This window comes from Watersipora subatra, chromosome 10 (genome assembly GCF_963576615.1).
Source record: "Watersipora subatra chromosome 10, tzWatSuba1.1, whole genome shotgun sequence".
Lineage (NCBI taxonomy): Eukaryota > Metazoa > Bryozoa > Gymnolaemata > Cheilostomatida > Watersiporidae > Watersipora > Watersipora subatra.
Window position 1 is genome coordinate 57,717,289 of NC_088717.1, and position 27,888 is coordinate 57,745,176.

Here is a 27,888-nt window from a genome sequence, read left to right on the forward strand (position 1 = left end):
GTGGAGAGCAGGAGCAATTTTATCATCTTCGACGAATGTTGAATCAAGAATGATGACATCAAAATCCAGTCTGGCTGTGTCATGCAAAAGTGCCTCACTAAGGAAGATACTCTGAATGATCAAGCAACAAACTTAATAATTCACAGCCTGCGCAAGTACATGACTCGGGTCATTCGCCTTTATGTGTTTACAGTAATTGTGGTCGAGCCATGTCCTTCATACTTAATCATGGTCTTTTAGCACTTTGAACAACTCATGTTCTTTTAGGAAAATATTAGTCACACATGTTGCCTACCAGTTCAAGTTGGCGAAGCCAGAGTGGATGATAGACAGGAATTGGAAGCTCTATATGACCCATGTGTCCAGGACATCTTAAATCAGGCAATGAACATGTTCCACAAGTGTCACCTTTTTCATAAGAACCTAAAACGATAAAAATCAAAAGCTTGAACTTCTGATTGCGAAATAAATGTAAATCATCTCGCAAAACCGTTCAAGTCGTTCAAAAAGGTTGTTTGAATCAACTAAAAAGTTCCAATCCAAAATATTGAGCCCTGTGACAAAAACAATTTATATAAAAAAATAGTAATATTGATGCAAATAAAGCAGTTAAGATAAGCACAACTCACAACTATTTATACAAATTTTAGAAGCTAACTCAAAACTATCTTATCTCACAGAAATGTGCCGTCTAGTCTGTTAATAATGTAGTATGGAAATACTCTGAAAACAACATACCAATAGGGAATGCAGTCAGACCACAAGGTAAGCATTATATATATATAAATACGTACAAGCAGCAAAACGCCCAAGGACATCAAAAAATCCAATAATTTGAAAGTGTCAAAAGTAAATTAGAAACTTCAAAACTGGAGGAATCAATCATAGAAAATATGTCAACACCAGATAGAGAACGTGTCAAAGCAATTAAAGTTATTAAACCTACCAACCACCGTCACCAAGAAACCACCAGAAAAACATTAAGAGACGAATCAAATGGGTCACATACAGATCTGCCACACCTGTCAAACATGACCTAGTAACCAGAAGTAAGTCCCGAGCTCCACCCAAAATGTCAACATCACGTGCACCAGCTGAAGACTTACACAAACAAGATAGCTTCACACTCTTAACATAAAGCTTTGAACCTTAACACTCAACCTACACCCACAGACTAGCCATCCCACATGCCAGACATCTATAATAAAAGAGAACAGCTCCAATGACTCAGCATCTCTATCTCAATCCCTCTCTCTTCCCGAGAGCCTCCTTGGACGCTCTCTCCTCTGCCTGCTGAGGAGCCTCTCCCCCTCTGGAGCCTCTACCCTTTCCCTACCTATGGAGCCTCATTCGCCATCATGTACATCCCTATCTCAAATATCGAGCCTTTACATATACGGACTGCCATGACTTTCATCTGATTATCGAAACTCGCAGCCGTATGGACATGGACGACCATTCGAGTAAGAGTGTAACTTTATTAGCTATTTTAACCTTTTGTCATTAATATTGTTTACAATAATTAGTTGAGCATTTTAATTGTTGGACTTATAGAATAAAGAATTAACTTTTACTGGTAAATATCAGTATTGCTTACAACAGCTTAACACCTTCACTTGTACCTGAACCAGTAAATAATCAAATTTGTTCCCACAAGCTAAACAAAAGTACACAGTCAAAATTAAACACAGTCAAAATAGAATAATATGACAAGTAATTTCAACACTGATGTTGTTCGTGGATTCGAATTAGTTATGCATAACCAGGCCTGCCAACCCAAGAGTGGAGCAATGCATGAGATTCGGTTTTGGGCAACTGGTGTAACAATATATATATATATATATAATAAAAATATAAAAATATATATATAATAAAAATATATAAATATATATACATATATAAAAAAAATTGTTTCCTCACCCCGGATACCTCGTATGGGTGGTAAATTCTGCTCTAACTCGGGTCTCCTACCAGAAACCTGGGAGTTTGAGCACTCGCCTCAAGATCTTAGCTGTTCCCAATAGCGCACTTTTCTGCAACTCACCTGAGTTGATTGCTGTTGGTATTTGGGCAAGCCACATTTTATGCGCCGGTGTTATTGCCCCCAGTGCCCCAATGACTACTGAGATTACAGTTGTTCTTACATTCCAGCATTTTTCAATTTCTTCTCCAAGAGGGAGATATTTCTCTACCTTTTCTTTTTCTTTGCTGGCTATATTGTAGTCATTGGGTACTGCCATATCTATTATAGTAGCCCTCTTGTTCTCCTTGTCTACCACCACTATATCTGGTTGGTTTGCCAGGACATGCTTGTCAGTTTGGATGTAGAAGTCCCAGAGGATCTTAGCCCGGTCATTTTCATTGACCTTACCAGGAGCTTCCCACCAGTGTTGTGGTTTATTAAGGCCATACTCATCACATAGACTTCTATACACAACACCTGCGACATGATTATGCCACTCAGTGTATGCGTTCCCTGCTAACTGCTTGCATCCACTGATGATGTGTTGGATGGTCTCAGGTGCATCTTTGCACAGTCTGCATCTAGGATCGTCTCTAGTGTGATAGATTTTCGTTTGGAGTTGCCTTGTTGGGAGCACTTGCTCCTGGGCTGCCATGATTAGCGACTCTGTATTGGCCGTTAGGTTTCCTTTGTTCAGCCACATATATGTCTGGTGAAGATCGCCAACCTTAGATATTTGTTGGCGGTAAGCACCATGAAGTGGTTTTGTGTGCCAGTCAATTTCCTCATCATCAGGGCGTAGGTCCGTTGTAAGAGCAGCCGATTGAAATTCAGCTAGCAACTTATCTGAGATGGCCATGGAGGCTGCATATGCTTTGATGCTTTGCTCCTCCTCTTTCACTGTCTGCTGTACACTTTTGAGTCCCCTACCACCATCTTTCCTATCAAGATACAATCTAGTAGTATCAGATTTTGGGTGGAGCGCTCCATGCATGGTCAGCAGTTTACGAGTTGCTATATCCGTTTCTTTGATGGCTTTCTCAGTCCACTTTATTATGCCTGCTGGATATCTTATTACTGGCAGTGCGTAGGTATTTATTGCCATGACTTGGTTCGTGGCATTGAGCTGGCTCCGTAAGACCTGCCGAAGGCGTTTCTTGTATTCGGTAATGGCTTTGTGACGTACCTCGGCTTCGTGGTTGATGTTGCTTTGCATAATCCCCAAGTACTTGTACCCTTCTTCTATATCTTTGATGGTACCATTTGGCATTCTTAGGCCATCTGTGAGCATAGAATGGCCTTTCTTAAGAATTAGCCTTCCACATTTCTCAATACCGAAGGTCATTCCGATGTCCTTGCTGTATACCTGAGTGAGGTGTATTAGCGAATCAATGTCCCTTTCTTTGTTAGCGTACAGCTTGATGTCATCCATGTAGAAGAGGTGGTTTATCTTGGTGCCACTCTTAAACTGGTACCCATATTGAGTCTCCTCCAGCATATTGCTTAGAGGGTTTAGGCATATGCAGAAGAGCAGCGGTGATAAGAAGTCACCTTGATAGATGCCTCGCTTAATTTGTACACTCGCCAGCTTTTTGCCATTAGCCTCCAGTTCTGTCTTCCATTTGGTCATTGACATCTTGATGAATGCCACAAGAGCAGGGTGAACATTGTACATACTGAGGCACTCAAGTATCCAATTATGGGGAATTGAGTCATAGGCCTTTTTGTAGTCAATCCAAGCCATGGCAAGATTGGTTTGCCTTCTCCTGCTGTCTTGACAGACCGTCCGATCCACCAGTAACTGATGTTTAGCTCCTCGGGTGTTGCGCCCAATTCCTTTCTGAGCACTGGTCATATAGTGACTCATGTGCTCTTCCAGTTTGTCTGCAACTATTCCTGAGAGCAGTTTCCAAGTATATATATATATATATATAAAATTGTGAAAATTGAGGCAAAAACCTCACGCATTTCCATGTTTTTTTAGATGATTGCGTGAGTCTCACGCCCAATGCGTGAGAGTTGGCAGACATGTGCATAACATAATTTCTCCACAACCATACATAACAATAAAAACATTTGCGTTCGAAATATATTCCATTTAACAGCATACGAACTCATGCTTATTGTAAGACTCATAGAATACGCATTCGACAACACAGAGGTAAATTACCTAAGCGCCTGTCGTATAATCCGAATGGTGTGGCATGACCTAGCTCGTCAAAAGTTTTTTGGTTGGTGATCTCAAGAACGCTTAGCTTTCTGATCTCGTCATCTGTGTAGCAACCGAATTCTGCTCGCACAAACTCTTTTGGAACATCATAAAGATCCATATTGACGTTATCTCTTCAAATATTTAATAAACACAGCTGACGTCGTAAACTGTACGTTTAAAGCCAATAACAGCTCGCTTGCAGATGATTTTTCAGGACATTTCACGTGCACAATTTATTGTAGATGTGATTACATTGGATCGCTAATAACTTATTGCTAAAGCGTTCTATTTACAGAATTGCACAAGTTGAAGCTACGTTGTTTGTAATGTGTGTACTGGGGAACTACGACATCGAGCTCAGGCTAAAGGAGTGAGAACATAACTCTGAGATAAAAGTACTATGAACTACCACTTACCTTACTGTTACAGTTGCAGAAACTATTTGCATTGCAAAGGTATAAAATTGTTATCCATGAAAAAGCTTATAGCACTTGTGTCACTTTTTTTAACATAGCTACTAAACACAATTAGCACAACTCCTTTACCTCACTAAACAGTGTGATACATGTCCATCTCCAGAATATTTCTACTGTAAACAGGTAACTGACAATCAAATGGTTTAGCAACCTTATTCAAACAGATAGTTGCTACAACAAATGCTTGGCTGTGGCTACTGTGACCTAACTGGTGTCACCAGGTAAATAACACTAGCTACTAGTTGCTCAAAAATGAAATAGTGAGTAGTAATTTGACAAAAGTAGTTAGGGTAAATATTTAAAATCCTAAGTGTTATCCTTTTAAAAATGTTTCATATAAAACCAAAATAGTTTTGTGTAGAGGTTTCTGAAAGCAGTGATATTAGTTTTAGATTTAAAAAGCGCTAGATAATATAAATGTATAAAAATATAGGTAATATAGATGCTGTAATAATTTAAACAGATATATGACTTTGTTTTGTCTGCTCTGCTGCAATCGTAAGGCAACCGAAATGCCATTACTGATAACGAACTAAATGTGGTTGAATTGACCTATTGACTTGAGAACACACAAGTTTTTGTCTATCAAATACATGTTTTATTCGTGCAAAACAAAATGACAATATCAGACATACAAAAAAGATTAGAAATCAAATATGCAAAATAGAAAAAGCGCCAACCGATAAAACCAGTTTGTCAAAGGTTTTCGAAAAGTGTATACTCAAGCAACATCAACTATTTGCGCTTGATCACAAGACAAAGTAATTCGAAAGTGTTTACAAACCTAAAAGCATGGTAGAACACTTAGCACAAGTAGCATCTCTATACATAAACATTTCATCTTCGACAGGCGATTGGTCGAACAAAATAGTCGATTGTCCATTCACAGGCATCCATACAACAGTTACACGATTTCACACTCATACACAACTGGCTATGGGAGCATAGCCTAGCTAACAATAAATAAACGAATACATAAATATTGCATAATTAGTCAATAAAGGAATATTGCGAACAGTTTTGATATATTCCACTAAAAACAAAGTCAACTCATATAATAAATATCAGCTGCAAAAGCATAAATGGATGGAGTCAGTTGGAATAGCTGAGACACTAAAGCCAGCAACCACAAACAGGACGGAACAATATTTTTAGCAGCTACCGATATCTTCTCATTAACACGTTATCATTCACTAACAGATTAATCCTATTTCCAAACAGCCTGAGATCGCGTGCTTGAATGTCTCTTTATCTTTGCCCTATCCTTCTCTTTTGCCTGCTTGCTTAGAGTGGTGCTCTCAGGGCTAGAAGGAGTTACTCTTGATCTGGAAGTCTGCAACAGTCAACTGGTAAAAAGAATACAAGTGTAAGTTATGCAATATTGACTGAGTCATGGTCGTGTAATACTATAAAAGGGAACTTGTCACAGCTAATTGTGCATCATTCAGTATTACTTCAAAGAGACTAGTCAACAACTACTAGCAAATCTCCTGAATCTAAGTTGAAACCTTATGACATCATAGCTTTTAGCCAATAGCGTTGCTCACTCAATAGTTGTAAGCAATCAAGAAGGTTAATGAGTAAGACACAAACAAAAATGAGCATTAGTATCTTACAGAACGTCGAGGTGGCACACGGATTGATGCTGATGTGTTAAACGTGTCTGCTAATGCCTTCTTGGCTGTCTGTTTGCTGCCGGTGCTTCCTTTACTCTGGCCACTGCAAGAAGAGCCACTCTACACACACTCTAGACATGGTACCTAGCTGACACCTCAAACGGTGTACTCCAGAGAGCAGTCAGTAGTTTGACAATCACAGCAAAGTGCCCTGAGCTATGAATAATTCCCAAAGTGACATGTTAGAGTGGATTTTGACTTAACTCTGGGTGTAGAGTGGTAATGTATTAACCATGGTGCTTTACAGCATAGAGTTGGCCATTGACCTCTGGTTTTAAAGTGCTTGCATCAATGAAGTCGTTAGTACAGCTGAACTTTGAGTTCAAATTGGTAATAAATTACTAATCCACGGTTAGTATGACTGTTTATAGACAAGTGAAAGCGGCCATCAGAACTTGACGTATGAGGGAGCAGCTATTTCTCAAGTGTTAAACCTATTATAAATCTTGAGCAAGCAACACAGGTGTGAATAAGTGAAAAAATCAGCTTAAACATAGCTTCAGCAACCGCAATTCACGAGCCCCCTACCTCTAAAGGACACCATTAGTCATGGTGTGTTAAGGATACCAGACCAGAATGTTAGACTTACAACTCTCTAAGTAAGCCAGTGTGATTGTTAACAGCGACTGACTTGAGGTACTCAAGATACTCAGACGTCGAAGGGGTCGAGCCTGAACCATACTTGGAGATTAAGCTCGCTATTTCCGTAGGGTTCACCTTCTTACTCGAGCCCTTCACAGGAGGCGTATGGTTCACACCCTTTCCGAGAGATACATGGCCCACAGTCTCGTGACGAAATGCTTTCTTCGGGGATGAGTGATGATGGTGACTCTAGAGCAAACGAGGATAACATACTTCTGATATCTGACAAAGTTCTTGTACTATTCACTATTACCATAATTAAAGGAATAGCTATAAGGTGGGTCATGAAACCAAAAACAAAATGCATAGGTTTCATAGAAACAGTGCAAAATACGTAGACTACTCGCTACATGTACTGCTTGGTGACACTAAGTGCTGTTTTTTCCTCGTCTCAGTTTACAAATAATTGGTCTCAAGGCCTCCTAGATATTACAAAGTAATAAACCAATAGATCAGAGACCTTTAGCTATATATCAATGATAGACTAAACATCTTCTGCCAACCTTTGAATAAATGAATGTAGAAAACTTGTGCTTACATACAAATAATTAAAATGAAACACAAAATTCACATGTAATATCACTTGAAAAAGCAAATACGCAGTGCAGCTCACCCCATCGTGAAGGATGACAGAGTGCTCCTGGAGACCGCTGATGACACTGATATGAGACTCATCCAGATCTATCCTTGTCTCTATCAGAGGGTCTCCCACAGAGCGATTGAGCAACTACACATAAGAAAATCAGCCAATGCTAGCAAAAATGAAAAGCTCCTGAATGTTCCAGAAAATTTAATGTGGAGCTATATATGTTACATGACTCCCTCACAACAGAACGCTTGGTAAACATAGCTTATATGACAGTTATAGTCACGTGCCAAGCATTATTTAGATACGAGAGATAAGATAGAGGCCTTCTTGCTAGCAGTATACATTTGCTATATACAAATGAAGAGATTTGCTAGCTCTTTTGGCTGTCTTTATCTTTTGTGACTAATTTGCAGCCTTAATAGTTTTCGTATGTCTCTATTACAGTATCTAATTTAACTCATGCATATTAAAGAGCTAAATAACATGGCTGAGTTGAGTACCTTTTTTATGTAGTCCTGTAACTCGGCCTGTCTCTTGTGTCTGTAGTGTGAGTCATCATTATCATTTCTACAAGCAGAAGTTCTAACGACTGCAACCAGAATATCAGTATAAATAGTTGCAGATAAAAGTGCATACATTGTAGGTTAACATAGCTACCGAAACGAGAGCAATAAGGTTATTATGCGCCAGTGTAAGTTCAACAAAAGAGTATGCCTGATAATTATCAGTCACTAAAAAATAATAAATTTTTTGAACATCACCATCTCATAGAGCTCATAGAGCTAGTAATACATCTAGAGCTTAAACATCAGTAAATCATAGAGCTAGCAATAGAGGTATCTACAATTATAGCTTGAACATTAACAACTCTTAAAGATAGTAAAGGAAGTATTCAAACTTAGACCTTGAACATCGCCAAATCATAGAACTAGTATTAGATGGATCAAAACCTAGAGCTTGAACATCATCAAATCATGAAGCTAAGAATAGAGGTACCTACACATTGAGCTTGAACATCATCAAATCATGAAGCTAACAATAGAAGTACCTAAACATTGAGCTTGAACATCACAAAATCACAGAGGTAGCCTAAGGTCGATGAGTAATTTTGTAGATACAAGTAATAATTGAAATACGCGTTGTAAACTTACTTAACTTACACTAATGAAAATTTAAACTAACTTAACTGATAATTTTTATCCTTTATATATCTTTACAATTTATATTCAGCTTCCACAAACCTCTTAATTTTCACTTACAAAACTGTTTTGAAAAACTTTGAACACATGTTGAAAATTGCTGCAGATGAAGCATCAAATACTTGCTCCAATTTCAAATCATATGTTCTAAAATACATGTAGAGGAAATCGTAAGCAGGGGTTCAACTGAACTCACAAGTCATAAGTCTCGGTGGTAGAGACAACACTAGCATCATCCTTATCTTCCTGAGTTCCTTCAACCTTCTCATCGACCTGTTCCTGTTCTTCTTTCATCTGCTGCCGATGTGTTTCATATTGCTGCCGGAAGTCTTCAGATTGTTCAGCTGATACATCCTCTTGCTGTCCCGGCTGCTTGTTAATGGGCATCTCGTATGAACCGTCATTGTTCGGCACCAATTCATCACTGGTATCTCCGGCTTGTGTAGAGCTTACCGATACTGGAGCTGTAAGGGTAAAAGTAGATACGGTCTAATGTGGGATTCAATTAATCAATAACTACATTTTACACTGTTGAATGTTCAACAATAAATAAGAGTCTATTTCTTCAGTATGACATAAGATAAAGTCGGAAGGTAACAGACATCTGTCTGTTACCCTCTGTAGCTTATCATAAACCTCTGTTTGTTAAGAAACCAAACTCTAGCCGCAGTAACAAGGAGAAAATTAGAGAAGCAAATAAAGTGAGATATCAAGGTCGCTAGTAGATGCGGTAGGCATAATCTATGGTATGAGAAAATAACTTCTAGAAGAAAATTTGCTTAAGAACAACTTTCCGCAGAAAAGCAGATCAATGAGTTTGGAGAGGGTTGCTGAAGGAATACAATAAGCGACTAGCGTAAGGTGTAGCTAGGAAACGGACAAATGATTAAAGATGATAACCTTCTATGTACTGAACCAGTAGCATAGAGCAGATTTACCATGTGCTGATAGACCAATCTAAATAGTATATATCACTTGAGAATACTACTATATCACTTGACAATATAGCATACGGATTACCTTGGTAGGGCGTGTCCTTAGAGCCTCTATCAGAAGGGGGAGGTGATGCGACTCTTGTTTCTTCAACCCTCTCCTTGTACGGAGCAAATACTTGGGGCCCTTGGCTAATATCATCTGAAAGAAAATATTAGGGATAGACGAGCCTCCATCACATCTCCCATAACATCGGAAGATACGTAAGCACAACACGGTGTATGACTTACTGGTAGAAACCTGGTGTGAGAGAGTGGCACTTGAACCGTAGTCTGAGGAAAGTGGAGCAGGTTTGAGAGAGGACGCTGGTAATACACCCTGTATAAAGGACACATTATCTCTTCAAATACGAATAACCATGAAAGATGCTGACCATAATACAAAAAAGTCTATTAAAAAAGCTGTCAATATCCCATGATGTCTTTGTACTAAATGTTACTACAGTATATACAATATGTCTAATATTGCCCAATTAGATGTAAACAGATTACTGGACATAATTGCAAGTGTACAACAAGAAGAGAAGTAATAGATATGCTATGGTATTGACAGCTTTAATTTTATTGGCACGAGTTCGAATCCCGTAAAATGGTTCTTTTTCCAGGCTCCCAATCAGACAGACACCTCTCTTATTATAGTAAAGATTGTGAATGAATCATGTATCCAAATGTATTAAACATGACTAAAGTCAACGACGGAAAATTGCTGACCACATAAGCTTCAACCAAATCGCATAGTCTAGGAACCATTTACATATTTTAATTTCAGTGTGAGTACTTGGCTCTTGAATGGAAGCTGAAATGAAGCACCAGCTGAGCGCTGCCTTTTCCAGGGCTTGTGAAAATGAATTCAGTAAGTTTGAAAATAGAAAACTAACAGGTTAAATGATTAGTCACCTGTCCGGCAGCACCCAGTAGCGTCAGAACAGCTTGTAGTCTGCTAGCTAGGTCATCCCTCTGTCCTTCAGCTGCCTCCTTCGAAGACTGTGCTGACTCCAGCTCTCGCTTGGTGTCCTCTAGGGCAGCATCAGCCATTTGTATCTGTGAGAAACAGTGTTAGATGATTTGTCTGAATCTAGCTTCCTCACAAGTTTATCATAAAATGTGTGCAAGATTCTTGAACTATTATCAGCATCTGGAAAATGTGAAAGAGGATTAGGAGGCCAGATACCTGATCTTCCATGTGATTCTTAACTCTGTTGATTTCATTGTTGAATCTCTCTCTCATGGCCCCTGAAGGAAAAAATACCCATACATTGAAATGTTTACTCTAGCTAATTAAATGGAAACAGTAAATTGTTTTATACTAGTACATTAATGAAACCCAGCAAATTGAATAAAAAATGTTACAGTAAAATTGCTTTGTTATTTGAAGGAGACACTGAATAAACATTTTAAATGCTACGTGCAGGAAGTAACTTTCAACCACCGTGGCTAGACACCAAGCTACTTCTTGTTGAAGAAACAGAAAGCTAGCAAGGCATGAATATAAATGTATTTCTACAACAGGCATAGTATGATTTGTATAACTGAGAAAATACTGCCGACAATACAGCTATAAGATTGGAAGTCACAACTGCATGACACTAACACATATATGTAGGTTAGATGAATGTATAGCTTGATTTACGGTCTCCGATTGGCTTGTTACTGAAATGTCATGTGTAAACAGTAAATCCCATATGACAAGGATTGTGCATGTGTCAACCACTAGCAAGTGCTCTGTGCTGATGAAGAGATTTTTCACTGTGAAATTATTAATGAAAGATTATTAGTAGTTTTTCAATATTTCTGATTGCGGCTGTGTATAGCCACTATCACTTGCTGGAATCTTTTCAACATTAAAATTTTGAACATGACAGAAAATGACGAGCAATTCTTGATAGTTCGAATTGACATTAGAATGGAGAAGTCTAAAATGATTAATCTACAAATCATATTGTGATAGAAAAGAGTGAGGAAATGTAGAGATAAGAGAAGGCGTACCTAACTGCCTGTTGTGTTCCGATGCAACATCAGAGAGTTGTCGCTGATGAGCCTGTTGTAGGGCTATTTCTACATCTGCTACCCTCTTCAGGCCATCATCCTTAGCCTGTGACACCTACGAATCATTTCAAAATTTCGGTAGAAACATGTTCACGATCATAAAGGGTAACTATAAGACCCGTACAACAGGATGGGTTGGCGATTTCATCACATATTGATAATAGAATAATTGTTAATAATAATAATAATCATAGAGTTTGTTTCGTTTTGTGCACATTGCGTCATAGGACAACATATTGGCACTTAAAATCCTGCCGGTCAATATGCTAGCATTGCAATAATGTAATAGACACTGCACAGTAAGCTAATTTCAAGCATACTATGCTTCATGTAGTGCCTACCATAGCCTGCTCGTGACAAAAACAAGTTGTTGTTAGCATTTACATGCATGCAACAATGAGATAGATACAGATGCACTAATAAATTATTTAAAAGGTCACATAAATATAACATTAAATAAACTCATGCCACCACAGAATAGGCAAATGACTTTTAGCCATATTATACAAACTACAAAGTAGACTTGTGTTCAGAATGCTACATTGAAGGTACCAAATGACCGACCCTGAGCTCAAGTTCAACGCGAAGCTTTGACTCCAGCTGCTGGAGAGAGTTCTGGTGTTTAGCCTCTGTGAGCTCAAGTAGGGACTGCAGTCTCTCTAGCTCCTTCTCTCTACTGCTCACCAGATGGCGTTGTCCTTCCGCCTCCTGCTCACACTTCCTAGCTTTCTCATCTAATTCCTCAATCTTCTCATTCAGTGCTTTAGTGCGAGCCTGCAGTATAGATGTGAGTAGACATCTTCAACAGAGGAGCAACACTGGTGTAACAAAGATACACGAGGGGCTACTTGCAAAACAAAAGCTAACGATGACTACTATTTTTTTTCATTTATACTGTATTCAACTATATCATGATTAGAAGTTGAACCAGAGTGGGATTGGACCCATAAGTACTTATTGAACGAAAAAAAATTTGCAATAATTCCACTCTGATTCAAATGGCTTGCAAATTGTTGGTTTAAAGAAATCATCAATTATGATTTTCAACCTGAATGTCATAAGCTACATCTAATTATGAACTAATATCTATTTTGTAAATTATGCATGTCTGGCACATGGAATTGCTTTATATTATATAATTACCCACGTGTTAACTTGATACTTTCTATGCTCTAGTAATGAAAACCCTAGTAAAAAGATCACATCTATTTTGCAAAGATTCCAGATCATTTGAATAAATGAAGAGCCAATAAAAGAAAAGACAACTCACAGCCTCTTGCTCAAGCACTGCAATCTGCACACTTGTTATCTCATTGATTTTGCTCAGCAACTCCTGTTCGCGCTCCTTGAAGTTCTCCCTCTCCTAAACATCAAACATATTTTACAGTCTCAGACCCTTAACCTATTACACCTAAAGAGAGACCTTATATAAGCCCTTGTAGACAACTAGTGCAAGCAAAATGTGGCACTTGGCATCACACGGTCTAATATTGTAATTAGTAACACGAGCTACGGTAAATTTTTACAAATGTAAATAAATTTGCCGAGTAATGTTTAGGTAAAATCAGCATCCAAACTTAAAGTGAATCGGTTCACTTATTTAGTTTTATCAAATATAACCAATATTATGGCTCCCAAGCTTTTGCTCTCACCATTAGAATTGTTATTTCAACGTATAATAGTATCAAATCAAAACAAATCTTAACATCTCTTGTACATTGCCTCAAGCTTTTGAAATTGTAGATCGTTATGGTGAAAACCTGTTGTAGGATGTGAGTGTAAATAAACATTATTTGCTGCCAATTTGGTGAAACAATCTCGAGTGAGTGCTAGCATAATCTGCCCTGTGATCTATTGACATGCACTTTATACATAACAAAATAAACAACTGTGAGAATGCAACTAAAAGTTATTTGATAGACACTGAACATTTTAAAGAACTCCTCCATATCTCAAAAGGTTACCTACCACTAAAGAGTGATCAAAGGCCAAATGCCAATGAAGTGGCATATTACAGCTACAGTATTACAGCTGCCCTATTACACCCACCGTATTACAGCTACCGTATTACACCCACCGTATTACAACTACCGTATTACAACTACCGTATTACAACTACCGTATTACAGCCACCGTATTACAGCCACCGTATTACAACTACCGTATTACAACTACCGTATTACAGCCACCGTATTACAGCCACCGTATTACAACTACCGTATTACAGCCACCGTATTACAGCCACCGTATTACAGCCACCGTATTACAGCCACCGTATTACAGCCACCGTATTACAGCCACCGTATTACAGCCACCGTATTACACCCACCGTATTACAGCCACCGTATTACAGCCACCATATTACAACTACCGTATTACAGCCACCGTATTACAACTACCGTATTACAACTACCGTATTACAGCCACCGTATTACAGCCACCGTATTACACCCACCGTATTACAGCCACCGTATTACAGCCACCGTATTACAACTACCGTATTACAGCCACCGTATTACAGCTACCGTATTACAACTACCGTACTACAGCCACCGTATTACAGCCACCGTATTACACCCACCGTATTACAGCCACCGTATTACAACTACCATATTACAGCCACCGTATTACAGCCACCGTATTACAGCTACCGTATTACAGCCACCGTATTACAACTACCGTATTACAGCTACCCGATTACAGCCACCGTATTACAGCCACCGTATTACAACTACCGTATTACAGCCACCGTATTACAGCCACCGTATTACAGCTACCGTATTACAACTACCGTATTACAGCCACCGTATTACAGCCACCGTATTACAGCCACCGTATTACAGCCACCGTATTACAGCCACCGTATTACACCCACCGTATTACAGCCACCGTATTACAGCCACCGTATTACAGCTACCGTATTACAACTACCGTATTACAGCCACCGTATTACAGCCACCGTATTACAACTACCGTATTACAGCAACCGTATTACAGCTACCGTATTACAGCCAACGTATTACAGCCACCGTATTACAACTACCGTATTACAGCCACCGTATTACAGCCACCGTATTACAGCTACAGTATTACAGCTGCCCTATTACGCCCACTGTATTACAGCTACCGTATTACAGCTACAGTATTACAGCCACCGTATTACAGCCACCGTATTACAACTATCGTATTACAGCCACCGTATTACAGCCACCGTATTACAACTACCGTATTACAGCCACCGTATTACAGCCACCGTATTACAACTACCGTATTACAGCTACCCGATTACAGCTACCGTATTACAGCCACCATATTATGGCCACCATATGGATGGTTCGATGAAGTGATTATAGTAAGATCTACTAGTTGGTGCTACTTTTGATAAAATGGTATACAATATTTAACAACGATGAAGTCAACTGTAAAACTAAACTTGAGTCTGAAATAGACTTATGCTCACTCAAGGTTTACTTATCATATCACCATATCTGACATCGTGTAATAAATAATGTAAAGCTTTATTTTAACCAAACCTGATCTAGCGTCTCATGTAAAGTTGACAGCTGACCCTCAACATGACCTCGACCTTCAACGGCCTGAGTTTTTTCTAGCTCGAGCCTCAGGCCTTTCTCCCGCTCTCTCTCCAAACAGTTATTAAGATTAGTTAGTTCTTCCTGGTAGTGGGTTTGCTAAAAGTAATCACAAGTTTCAGCAACAAATCTTTCAATGTAATTGTTGCTTATATGGCTTAAAAGGTTACACACGTGTGAAATACCACTGAAATTTTGAACCTCTAATGGGCAAAAAGCAATAGCCATGCCTAGTTGTTGAGATCTCTATGACCTTTGTAACCACGTTTGACCTAGTAATTTCTAGCTGAGCAAGATATTTTTGAGACAAGCATATTTGTCAGACTGTTCTTTGATGGTCCCTTAAAAGTAGGTTTAGAGGCTGTATAGAGTTATCACCTCTCGCACTATACTAGTTTGCGCAAAATCGGGTGAAGCACTCTCATGCTGACCTCAGTTTCCTACAATTACGAAGTACTTTTAACTTGCCTGATATGCTAATTGCTAACGCTTGCTGCCAACTTTCTGTGCAATAATAAGGGACACTCACCTGTTCCGATGCCTCTCTGGCAAAGTCCTTGCTAGTGTTCTGTTCCCGTCTTAGGTCCTCAATAGTACTGGTCAGGTCACTCTCCAACCCAAGCACTTGCTGCCGCTTGTCCTCCAGCTCCCGCTCCAGTCTAGCATTGACAAAAGTTAGTCTGACAGAATTTGGATCAATACAAGCAGATACTACACATCACTACTGTTAGTGAGTATTCAGCAGGAAACTGCAACAGATTTGGAGAAAGAGACACATAGACTAGAGCTCGTCTTTAACATTATTACTAATTGGTCATCCAAATACAGTCAAACATGGATAACTCGCCCACGGATAGCTCGAACACATGGTTAATTCGAACTGTTTCTTTGGTTCGTTCCCACGTAATGATAAATTGCTATAGATAACTCGAACTCAACACTGTTAACTCGAACTGTTTTTTGCCCAACGGCTACCGAAACGGTTGTTATCACTTTAGAAAATCATTTTATTCCAAGCCATAGAGGTAAACCTCAACTTTTCGTAATTCATAAGTGTCGTTATTACCACCATCGGCAAAATATTTTTGTCAATGACTTTTCTAAAGGTTTGGTGAAATTTGATTTATACCTAACATCCGCTTAGCGATCGCCCTTCGGAAGCAAGGTAAAGTGAGGTAATCTTTGCATAAACTTAAAGAAAAATCGGCAACATTGATCGTGGGTAAAACGCTCAAAAGAAAAAAATGTCTTTTCTTTTGAGCATTTCAACAACGATCAAGTTTTACCAATGTCAATCTAAAAAATGTCCTGGCAATAACATCACCTCAAACAACAAACCAATTTCAAATGATAGAAAATCCCTATACTTTTTGATAAAAACGTTTTAAACTTTACATTAGAAGCATTTAATTTGAAACAAGCCATTTGTGCTTTTGATTTATATTATAGTTTGTATATGTACATGTATCTACTAATAAATAAGTAAATACATGGACTTGTGACAGTGGTCTGATAACTTGAACGCTCTGATAATTCGAACACTTTTGCTCGGTCCCGTGAAGTTCGAGTTATCCATGTTTGACTGTATTTTTGTATAGAATTTGACCTCAAACATGAACATCAAAGTAAAAAGAGGGCCATTACAGACTAACAGCAAAGCCATATGACAAGCTCCATTGCAACGATATCTCACCTACATAGCTACTAATTGTACGAACCACTAAACTGAGCACCAAGTGACAGGATTTGCCCTTAGATGATCTACTATTAATGACTTATGTCCAGTTAATTACTCGTATATGGCTAGTGTACTATGTATGTGTGTATGAGTACCCGTGTATTAGCATATGACCAGCTTCCTAGATATAGATACCCTGATGATTTATCCCTATCATATGCCCTGTTACACACTACCTGGATACGGTGGTCTACAAACCTGCGTATATTGATAGTCAAATTCTCAGTGTGCAGCTTATTGTCATGCTCATGTTTCTGCCAGCCCTTGACAACATCCTCCAGGTTCTGAGACAAACAGACAAGAACTTAATATAAAAGACTTCATAGCAAACCAATTACCTATTCACTTAGTTACAGACATCCTTTTAAAAAATATGTAAAACAGATTTAGAAAAATAACTAGATTTGTGCGAAAATACTTGATTTTAAGTTTTTTATAAAATTGTACGAAACTCTTAGTTTATTTGCATTCAAACTGAGTCAATTCTTAATAACTCTGGTGATCTTTCCTCTCAAGGAAATTTTGTAATTACAAATCGTCAATGACAAAAATCCGCCCGCGTAACCATTAAATTGTGTTACACCAGCAATCTACCTGCAGTGACTTGAAGCAAGTTGTCATGGCCAATTGAACAATAGTAGGCCACAATTATCTCTCAGCAGTTAGTATATAACATTTATTAATACGAATGTGTGATTGTCTTGTTCTTACATATGTCCACTTACTAACCATTAATTTTTAACAGAAACCAGTAATTATAGTACTAAGAATTAACTTATTATTACCATTGCCTGTTTCAGAAGTAATTTTATTAGTCAATGATTCCCATTGGCTGATCCATAAAAATTTAATTGGTTGATGATTACCCTTGGCTGTTCCATGAGTAATTCTATTGGTCAATGATTACTATTGGTAGATCTATAATTAATTATATTGGTCAATGATTACTATTGGCCAATCCATAAGTAATTTTATTGACCAATGATTACCATTAGCTGGTTTATTAGTAATTCTATTGGTCAATTATTAACACTAGTTGTTCCATAAGTAATTCTATTGGCAAATGCAAAAGGTAACCAAGTTCACTGACATAAATAAGTCCTATGACAACTTGCAGTGCAAGTTGTTCAAGAAATTTGCAGCAAAAGGTGCATTTTGCGATAACCTAGTGTAAATGGGAATTCCATCATAATAAGAAAGATGCTCGCACCTGATCAAGTTTTTTCATCATTCCGTCCTTCTGTTTGAGAGTAGAGGTCAGGTGGTGCAGCCTGTCCTTCGACTCAAGCAGCTGCGACTGAAGCTCGTGCTTATCAGCCTCAATCTGCTTCCTCAAACTGCGTTCCCTGCTTAGTTGGTCCCGCAACAGCTGATTCTCTGCGTTGATCGTTGACTCAATTCTCAGACCGACACTATCTGACCTGTAAGCAAACAACTATATAGGTCAAGGAATAATGCAGTGATAATAATTCGCCAAAATGAGGTAAGTCCTCCAGTCAAGCAAAACCCTCCATGATGAAATAAACCTGCCCATTGTGAGATAACTTTGCAGTTATTCAGAGTGAGGTAAGTTATTCAGAGTGAGGTAAGTCATCTACTGTGAGATAAGTCATCCACAGTGAGGCAAATCATCAACAGTGAAGCAAGTCATTCACAGTGAGGTAAATCATTTACTGTGAGGTAAGTCATCTACAGTGAGGTAAGTCATCTACAGTGAGGTAAGTTATGCACAGTGAGGTAAGTCATCCATGGTGAGGTAAGTCATCTACAGCGAGTAAGTCATTCACAGTGAGGTAAGATATCTACAGTGAGGTAAGCCATCCACATTGAGGTAAGTCATCCACAGTGAGATAAGTCATCCACAACGAGGTATAAGTCATTCATAGTGAGGCCAGTTGTTCAGGTAAGTCAGTTGCAGTCAGGCGTGTAGAGACATATGACATCAGTACCTTATCTAATGCATTTGTATTCTTCTCCTAACCTGTTGCTAGGGTCAGTCGTAATCAAATCAACTCCAGGCAGCTCCTCTCCCATAAGTCGCCGCAGTCCACTTCTGACAGACTGGAGTCCTTTAATATAGTGGGTGGGGGTGTGAACAGGCTCAGCAGATGACCTCTGCAAGTGGGAATATCAATCATAGCATTCCGATTTAGAAACCTCAGGCATTTTACAATGTTTCAAAATGCGGAGTCGTAGTCAGAATAAGAAAATGTCCACAATTATCATGTCTCTATAACTCACCGCTTGGTTGCTGTCAGTCTGCCATGAGCCATTATCTCGGAGTGAAAATGCTCTCCTAACAGGTGCCCTTTGAGACTTGTGAGGTGTGCTAGACAGAGGACCTGCGCGCACTGCATCTGGAAATTTAGACAAGTAAGTCAGAGGTCAAGAATAGATTTCTAGTTCAACCATGACCAAAGAGCACACAGAAAAGTTAGATGAGTATTAACTCAAATTGGTAAGAGAAAATGTTAAAAATAAAACTCTGAAAATATAAAACTCTAAAGAAATATACAATATTTCTTATTCTGCACACAAGAGACTGACGGAACACAAGATATGTCAGCACGCGTTCTCAAGGTGACCATTTATCTACTCAGACTAATAAATAACAGCCAAACGGGCGAGTTGCACTAGATATCCATAAGTTAGTTATATTATCCATATCTTTAGCTTTGATCTTACACGCGCATACATATAAAGAAGTACATACAACTCTCTCTATACACCTCTCAAGATCAACCGTCAAAAATGAGATAAGCCGGATTTGACGTGCCAAAAAGCAAAGACCACCACAAATTGATATTTATAGACGCAGGTCACACTATCCTTACACAAATGCAGGTCACTATATACAAGGGTTTTAAGACAAGTTATAGACAGAGGCTACACTCACTCTGCTCAGGAGTTGAATAGATATCAACCAGTTCCTCAGCATTCTCTCCGGTGACCCTTTCTGTGCTATGTGAAGGTGAGGACATCCTGCCTGAGCTATACCTGAGTCGTGGGTGATGCAGTCCTTGAGAGGTGGCTTCTATGTATGCATTAGTAGCCTACAATACATATATGCCATAGAAATAGACAGCAACTCACTCACTCCCATCAGAATGCATGTTTGTGGGACTAGCATAGTTGATAGCATGACTTGAAGGACATAATCAGACAAAGTACCTGTTCTAGCTTGACTTTAAACCCAACCACCCGCTACTGCCAGTCCACTGACCACCTCTCAGCACTCACCGTATGATATGAGACAATGTTTATAATGAGCTCTACTTGCAGCCAGATTGAAAGTGAAAGCTTAGAGTACCGCGCGCTGCAGCTGGCCCATGCAAGAGCATGCCGAGCAATAACGGCCCCAGGTTTGGACTGAGTAGGTACTCGTGATAAGAACAACACTAGCTTTGTCTCGGCACGAGCCGCTCTTCAGCTTCAACACACACGAAATTCGAGCCTTTCACTCAGTTGGTGAAAAACAAATAAACCAGGAGCCAATTAAATTCAATTGAAACTGGCTCCAGTACAGCCTTTTCTATAGGCATTCTGATCAGATAGATAAGGAACACGCCTGCTGCCTATAGACTCGGTCAACCAGAAAACTTATCAAGAATGTAAGAGGGATGCACTTGGACCAGACTAACCTGAACCCTGACCTTCTATATTCTATAAAGTCAGCGTCAGCGGCTCACTTAGCTAGAAGAGATGGAACATGGCTGACAGAGCTCTAACAGATGCAGACTTAGTTACATACTTAGTACACACAAGAGCTCCAATCATTAAAAAGGTGACAGTGTCTTTACTCTCAGAAAGTATCCGGTGAGGAATCATGCTGTCAACAGCGAGCAGCAGGTCTACTCCAGAGATTGACATTGAATTACATGTACAGCGGTGTGCAAATAAAATGGACCCTTCCCCTTCTTGTTCACTGAATTTTAGTTTTCCAACAAAAGGGGGCCAGTTTATTTCGCATGCCGCTGCATATTTTTTTAATTTTTGTTATTGATCAGCAACTATGTTATAGTTGAGGAATGTTACAAAATATGAACTTGATAATTATTAATATTTAACTGTATTAAAGTCTGTCCAATGAGAGTCACAAACACATGACTAAATTTATTAAGAATACAAATCTAAAATGTAGTTTCCTTAATAAAAGACTATTTCTACCGGTTATGCCTGCAGGTGGTAAATAAGTAGGGTAGTACAATGTGTTTCTAATTGGTTGGAAACCTATTGAAGATCATACAAAATGAGCCAAATTCTACTCTGATGAAATACCGTAATATTTTGTAGCCACTTGTGGCAAGAGAGTTATCTTCTCTCAATAATAAAATAGCATAATCTATATAACAAGCAAATCTTTTTTAACCTGCTCTATTTGGCTGGGTTAGTATCGCATTTACCATTGTGCAGACCGGCTCCGCAGCGGGAGAACTTCATACCACATACTGAATGTAAGAGTGAAAGTGAGATATATTTGAGTTGCAGTGACTTGAATCCAATTATACTTGTTATGCAAAGTAAAAAGCTGGCGCACAAAAATGAGTGGACTTATGCTTGCTAATTCACTTGAAAGAACACAAAACTAACTCCCAAGTTCAAAATACTGGTCGCTCTTGACCTCTACCAATGAAACTAGTTAACTAGAAAGAGACAAGTTAGCCTCTTGCTAAAGAACGGCAATTGTTCACCTATGAAGGTTTGCAGAGTCAATGTAATAGTCCCTGCTTCCTCCTACTTCGACAAACATTTATTTTCAAACTTTGGCCAGCGTATGGTTGAAGTATAACCAATAATTAACACCAAAACCGCTTCAGTGTTAACAACATTGTATAGAACTTGGTCTATCAGTGTTAACAACTAACTTGGCATTTAGTGTTAACAACAAAGTGTAGAACTTGGCCTATCAGTGTTAACAACTAACTTGGCATTTAGCGTTAACAACAAGGTGTAGAACTTAGCCTACTAGTGTTAGCACCATGTTGTAGAGCTTGGCCTATTAGTGTTAACAACATGGTGTAGAACTTGGCCTAACAGTGTTAACAACTAACTTGGCCTTAGTGTTAACAACATGACGTAGAACTTGGCTTATTAGTTTTAACAACATGGTGTAGAACTTGGCCCATTAGTGTTAACAACATGATGTAGAACTTGGCCTATTACTATTATTATTATTAGTATGAAAAACTAATAATAACAGCTAAAATTGATAAAATATGCTCTGAGCGATGCCATTTTAGTCCCTCAATAAGTAAGAGTTGGCTTAAGAACCAGAGAGTGATTTTATATACTGTACTGAGGGCAACGGTAATACCTTCAGTTAACCATGCACTTCCACGCAACTATGACCAAGAACTTTAGTACAGCGATGAACCTCTCTTCAGTGTACCCACACAATGTCATACATTAACTAAACCAAACTCAACATATCATCCTTTGAAGACAGCCTACTGAACAACACCCAGATATTGACGTAATGATGGCCTTGCTATTGGCCCTGCTATTGGTCAATCATTATATGGTATATATTATAGACTGTGTAATACACTTCGCATAGAGAAAACTTTACAGACCTGTGTGCGAATCTGCTGAGCTGTCTTTTCTCTGCCAGATCTGCTTAAGAGAGGAGACTTAGACTGACTCCCTTCATTTTCAAATGCAAGCCTTTTTCTGCTACTGGTTGTGTGAGTATCCCTGCCCCTATGACAAGCAAGAATAATTATGGATAAATTTGTTAGTTGAAAATAGAGGTAAAACTTAGCCACAACCGCTTCATAAAATAACAGGCCAGACACATGAAGATATATGATTGCATTCAAACAAAACCGGGTTGAAGATACTCGGTGATACTTTTGTCATATTTCATGTATGTGTTAGGCCAATTAGCATATGAGAAGCAGCATTTAGGAGGAAGATTTACCAAGTAGCTACAGGTAGAATCGCAAAACAGAAAATAATAAAATCTGTATAAACCAGCACAAGAAGTAGACAGTCAATGATATCAGGGCAAAAGTAACTCTGACTTTAGTGAGTAACCGAAGAACCAATAAAATATAAACTTGAAACAAATATGAAAACACAGGTTAGCGTGTTGCACTTCGAGCAACTGGAGAAGGCAGTAGCACATGTGCTCATTCATGAATACCAAACTACTCACCTTGAGATAGGTGAAGTGGATCTAGATCTATTCGCAGAGTGATTAGGGGCGAGCGGTAAAGCCGCTTGATGGTTTGATATAAAAGGACTTAGGCTTCGGGACCTACTCCCAGCCTCTGAACTCGGTGGAGACGCCAGGATGCTCTCCGCGAACTTGATGTGCTCCTGTATGATGGTGATGGGTTGGGGAGGCCTGTCAACACCACAGACATCACAGACATCAGTTAAAGATGGAGACACTCATAAGGACACTCAAGTACAACATGTCACTTAGTTGGGTTGACTGCATAGCTAGGAGAACCATTTCAACTCTTTTTATAGCACTAATCTAGGCTGCTGATTGTGCTGACTTTTTGCAAAGATGACTTGTTGTGAACAAGATTTTTTTGAAAATTTAAAACAATGTGAGTTATGCTTCCCGAGAGAAGGGTCGAATCGTAGAGCACAAATAAAAAACAAAAATGTAATCATTATGGAAAAACACTGCCATATTGTTCTTTAGACTAGTTAAGGCAACATCAGTGCCTGGAGAACTGGTGCTTTTGCATCCAGTGTGTGCACAATGACAATAAGCAAAAGCAAATCTACACCAGTCTAACTGGTGGCCGATGAGAAAACAACTCTCAGTATAATTGTTCTCCATTACTCTGTATTAACATTATGAGTGGCGTATATACACATAAAATGAACCAATGTTTCATTTCAATCCTCTAAACACGATTTGGTAGACAATCAGATTTTGCATTGCCAAGATGTTGATAACAAATCTGGCAAAATCAGTTCATATGATTTGTTTTCTATTCAGCATGAAGCCTACATTCATACTTTAGCACAGGAATAGATTCACTTCATTTATTTATTACATATAACATGAATGACGGAATTGATAGCACCATTTTTAAGGAGATGTTTAAGAATGCGTATTTTTGGGGCCATAAACATATCACAAAGCATGAGGCATTGCCTGACCAGAATAAATATAGATTATGTACACAGCTATGTAATAGTTAGGCTTTGCCACCATGGCTATTGGCTCAGGTGCAAGTAATAAATTTAATGGGCCAATGCTATAGAGATGTATAAAGCGGGCATCTGCCGCACAAAAGGTCCACGCTAAGAGAAGCAAAGAGCAAGAGAACATGCAGCAAAGAGAACCTGTTGATAGCTAAGCATTCAGCATCTAACTACAGAAGATAAACGCCACACGCATGTTAGTGTAAATGCACCTTTGAGTATAGCATGTTCATGTTTACCACAGAGTTGCTGAATATACAGAGGTGTAAAAAATACTGAGAACATACACCTTTAGCAGATGACGAAGAAAATCAAATCTGCATTAGCTCAGACTAAGAAGAAAAACTTTTTAGACCTTTCTTGAGTAGTTAGGTAACTAACTGGAGAACTGCATATACGGATACCCATTAATCAGAGTAGTTAGCCTGTGGTCTAACACTTACCTGTTTTCCCTCTCGCTGCTAGATTGTGATGCTGCTGCAGTATCTACTTCTCTAGCATCAGCAGCTTTAGCCCTCTCTTCCTTTTTGTCCAATTCCCTTCTTTCCAACTCCGCTCTTTCTAATTCCGCTCTTTCTAATTCCGCTCTCTCTAATTCCCGCTCTCTCTTTTCTGCGTCACGCTTATTGATGAGAATGCTCAGCTTATGCCGTTCATCTGCCTCCTCCACCAACTTTTCGTAACTTTTGTTGGCCAGGTCAAGGGCTTCCTGCGCCGAGTCTGTGTAGTGAACTCTGATACGACTAGAAATAGGCAGATACTGCTGATTAACTAGTCAGCGAGTCCATCAAGCATTGAAAGGCAAAATCTAAACAGAACAAAATCGTCACGGCAACACTCTTACAAGACGAGGAGTAGTTGATCAATAGTTATTACTCGAATTAAGTGAACCCAAAGATGACCTTTTTGTCTGTCACAGCAGTATGATTAAATAAGAAATAGTGAGATGATTTGGAGAGGTAGACCTGCGTGTGTGTCGGCTCCTTGAAACTAATGTACTGATTGGAAAGGATACAACTTTTCTTATCAACACTTGAGCATTGAGGCAGCCAGTGCATTATTGCTCAGGTATTCCCGAGTGAATCGGAGAAGAGGATATATATGCCAAATGAAAAAAGGTTTCTTTAGCAGATAAAGAATAAAGCCTATAACACAGCAAGTACAATTGATGGCACTAAACTGCACTAGCTTTGCAAAAACTGCGCTAGCTTTGCAATTGTAACGAGACAACGACAGCAGCGCTGGTGAAACAGTGCCACTGATCCAAGCAGTAATTATTTACGTCAGACTCAATGGGTCCATGTTTACGCTCGGTTTGCTACAATAACAGCTGCCACCTAGTACACTGCACACAAACTTTAGAGCTCAACTCGTGACCAAAATTTGAACTGTTCCAGAGCATTGAGATATCTTTGCCGAGATCGAAATGTCGTTGCACTCAAGAGCGAGTGCGCGCTGCCAGTGCCTAATCATGACAGGCAGTCAGCAAGGTGCATAAAAACTCAGTGCGAAGAGGCAGAAAGCTGCCACGGCTAAAAATTGCTCATGTTACTATAAAATAAACCTGATCTGAAGGTAGTAACAAATAACCAACATCAATTTACATTCATCTGTACATTGTCGAGTTAGATATAGATGAATAGTCATTTTAGCAGTTCATGTACAGTTTACAAAGGGGCTACATTCTGAAAATCCAGCTGCTAAGCGATTCTGTTTTTAAATGAACCTCCAGTCCATTCGAGCCTCTGTGGCATACGCATAGGCTATTTACACTGTACTTCCTCTCTCCATCTACTTTTCAAAAGCTTTTGTAATAATAAGTGCAAACAGTATTAAAAAAAAGTATGTTAAAATCAAGCATACAATTTTGCAAGAAAATTAAAATCAAATTTTTGCTTTTTCAGTTAGTTTTTATCTGCACACAAGCATGGAAACAAATGTTAGACTACCATAGAGTAGTGCATTGCAATAGATGTTACGTATTTTTACATATTCTTCACGTTCACTTTCTCAGGATTTCTCTTTTCATTTAGCGTTTGTACGTACCAGAGGTCAGTTGTTTATAATGCTTCAACTGCAGCAGATATTAGCCTGACACCCGGTACCATGCGTGTGTAAAAACAGTGTCATGGCTAGGGTACATGTCTAATATCTATTCATTCATGGTTAGTTTAATGATCTACATGTACTTTCTTATTATTCTCATTTACTTTTTTTAAGTATATTTGTGACAATTTTCACAAGTTTTGAGTGCCATCGTAACTCCGGGTTGTTATAAAGTGAGGACTACCTCTATATATTGCGCAATATAACTATCATTGCATAAGTTGAAGAAGATTCACTGTGATTGCAAGAATAACCAACAGTGTATCTGATATAGAAATCATTATGACTCGTATGTCTGCAGCGAAAGAGATTGACAGCGACGTAACGTAGAATATGACTCATACCTCTGAGGGGAGAGAGATCTAGAGCGGGGTGAAATAGGTTTGACTCTAACCGTATCAAGATTTGACTTCTCAAAGCAAGTGTTTACGGGTGTCTCCGATGAGGATCCTCTACCGCTGTCTTTTTCCTAGAAATTGGCATTAGACAACCAATGAGACTAGAATAATCTTACTACTTCAACTCTACATCTACTCTACCAGATATATAAGCATACAGATCTTATACAAAAAAACTTTTCACGGGTTGAAAATTGCAATCGCTAGAGAACCATAGCTGTTAGAAGCCTACCTTTCTACAGGCAGGCAAATTATAAATTATATTATGTATATAATTTATGGTTAAACATTTAAATCCTTAGGATATAAATAAATTATGTCTTCAAGATGACAAGACTTACTCAAAATTATAAATTATAAGACTTACTCAATGTCAACTTCATGATGTCATATAGTACACACACAGATGAACTTATTTCCATATTTCAATTTAAACTGGGCTCTCGCAATGCTGGCAGGTCGGTCATACAGTACATATTGTTTTACACTAGCTGTTTATTTTAGACACGTTAGCAGGATCTGGGAACTACTCGATAGTATACCTGATACGTATGGGTTTAAACTGCCCCTGAGATAGACACATTTTTAAACTCAAGATCTCAAAAATAGTCATCAAGAGAGATGGACATGAGACTGGACCCCTCCCTACTAACAACTCGACTGAAATGTTTTTGCTACGGTGCTGATGAATATTTATAAAAGATCATATATTGTATGAGCAGTTACAACGGATTCGATAAGCAAGGTACTTCTTTAGATAGAAAACCAATCAAGGAACAAGATAGACCATATGTGAAACTTCTCATACAGGAACAGGAATGACAGGATGGATAATAAGATCACAGCATCTGACATATTATTGTCCATGATAGTTGGGTAAACAATACAAAGCAGCGAGTAAATATACCATGATAGAAATCATACTCTCTGATACACAAACGAGTAGGACTCACTTGAGCAAGGTTCTGGTGAGTGCGAGGTTTGAGGTTGGGCGAACAGGGACTGAGAAGAGGGCTGATATCATCTAGACGATAGACTCCTGATATCAGGTCATCAGTATTACATGTGGACTCCTGGTCACTCTCTGCCAT

The 27,888-nt window shown here is 38.8% G+C and overlaps 2 protein-coding genes across 2 annotated transcripts in view; both read right to left on the bottom strand.

Moving 5' to 3' along the window:
• Window positions 1-4,366, bottom strand: part of LOC137406437 (DNA-directed RNA polymerase I subunit RPA1-like) — a 58,479-nt gene extending 54,113 nt beyond the window's left edge. The window contains exons 1-2 of the mRNA XM_068093021.1: window positions 4,134-4,366; window positions 296-423 (exon numbers count right to left, since the gene is read on the bottom strand). Of these exons, the coding sequence (XP_067949122.1) occupies window positions 296-423; window positions 4,134-4,293 (288 nt within the window). The 5' untranslated portion in view covers window positions 4,294-4,366. The remainder of the gene's footprint in view (window positions 1-295; window positions 424-4,133) is intronic.
• A 912-nt stretch (window positions 4,367-5,278) lies between these two features.
• Window positions 5,279-27,888, bottom strand: LOC137407255 (centrobin-like). Its single transcript, XM_068093863.1, has 25 exons — window positions 27,751-27,888; window positions 26,744-26,868; window positions 24,737-25,036; window positions 23,281-23,472; window positions 22,697-22,823; window positions 20,020-20,176; window positions 19,365-19,480; window positions 19,105-19,238; window positions 18,334-18,544; window positions 17,322-17,407; window positions 15,915-16,044; window positions 15,329-15,484; window positions 13,066-13,158; window positions 12,360-12,569; window positions 11,736-11,850; window positions 10,921-10,982; window positions 10,647-10,790; window positions 9,981-10,068; window positions 9,778-9,891; window positions 8,954-9,221; window positions 8,059-8,125; window positions 7,583-7,696; window positions 6,917-7,158; window positions 6,268-6,370; window positions 5,279-5,984 (listed from the first exon to the last, which is right to left on the bottom strand). The coding sequence occupies exons 1-25, from the start codon at window positions 27,886-27,888 to the stop codon at window positions 5,859-5,861; spliced, it is 3,618 nt and encodes a 1,205-aa protein (XP_067949964.1). The 3' UTR covers window positions 5,279-5,858.

Bases quoted from the DNA above. Each gene is read 5' to 3' on its own strand.
- LOC137407255 (XM_068093863.1), bottom strand. From the start codon at position 27,888: ATGGCAGAGAGTGACCAGGAGTCCACATGTAATACTGATGACCTGATA. The intron at 19,481-20,019 runs GTGAGTGTAGCC...CTAAATTTCCAG, and splicing joins CTATTCAACTCCTGAGCAGA to ATGCAGTGCGCGCAGGTCCT. The intron at 15,485-15,914 runs GTGAGTGTCCCT...GATTACTTTTAG, and splicing joins CCAGAGAGGCATCGGAACAG to CAAACCCACTACCAGGAAGA.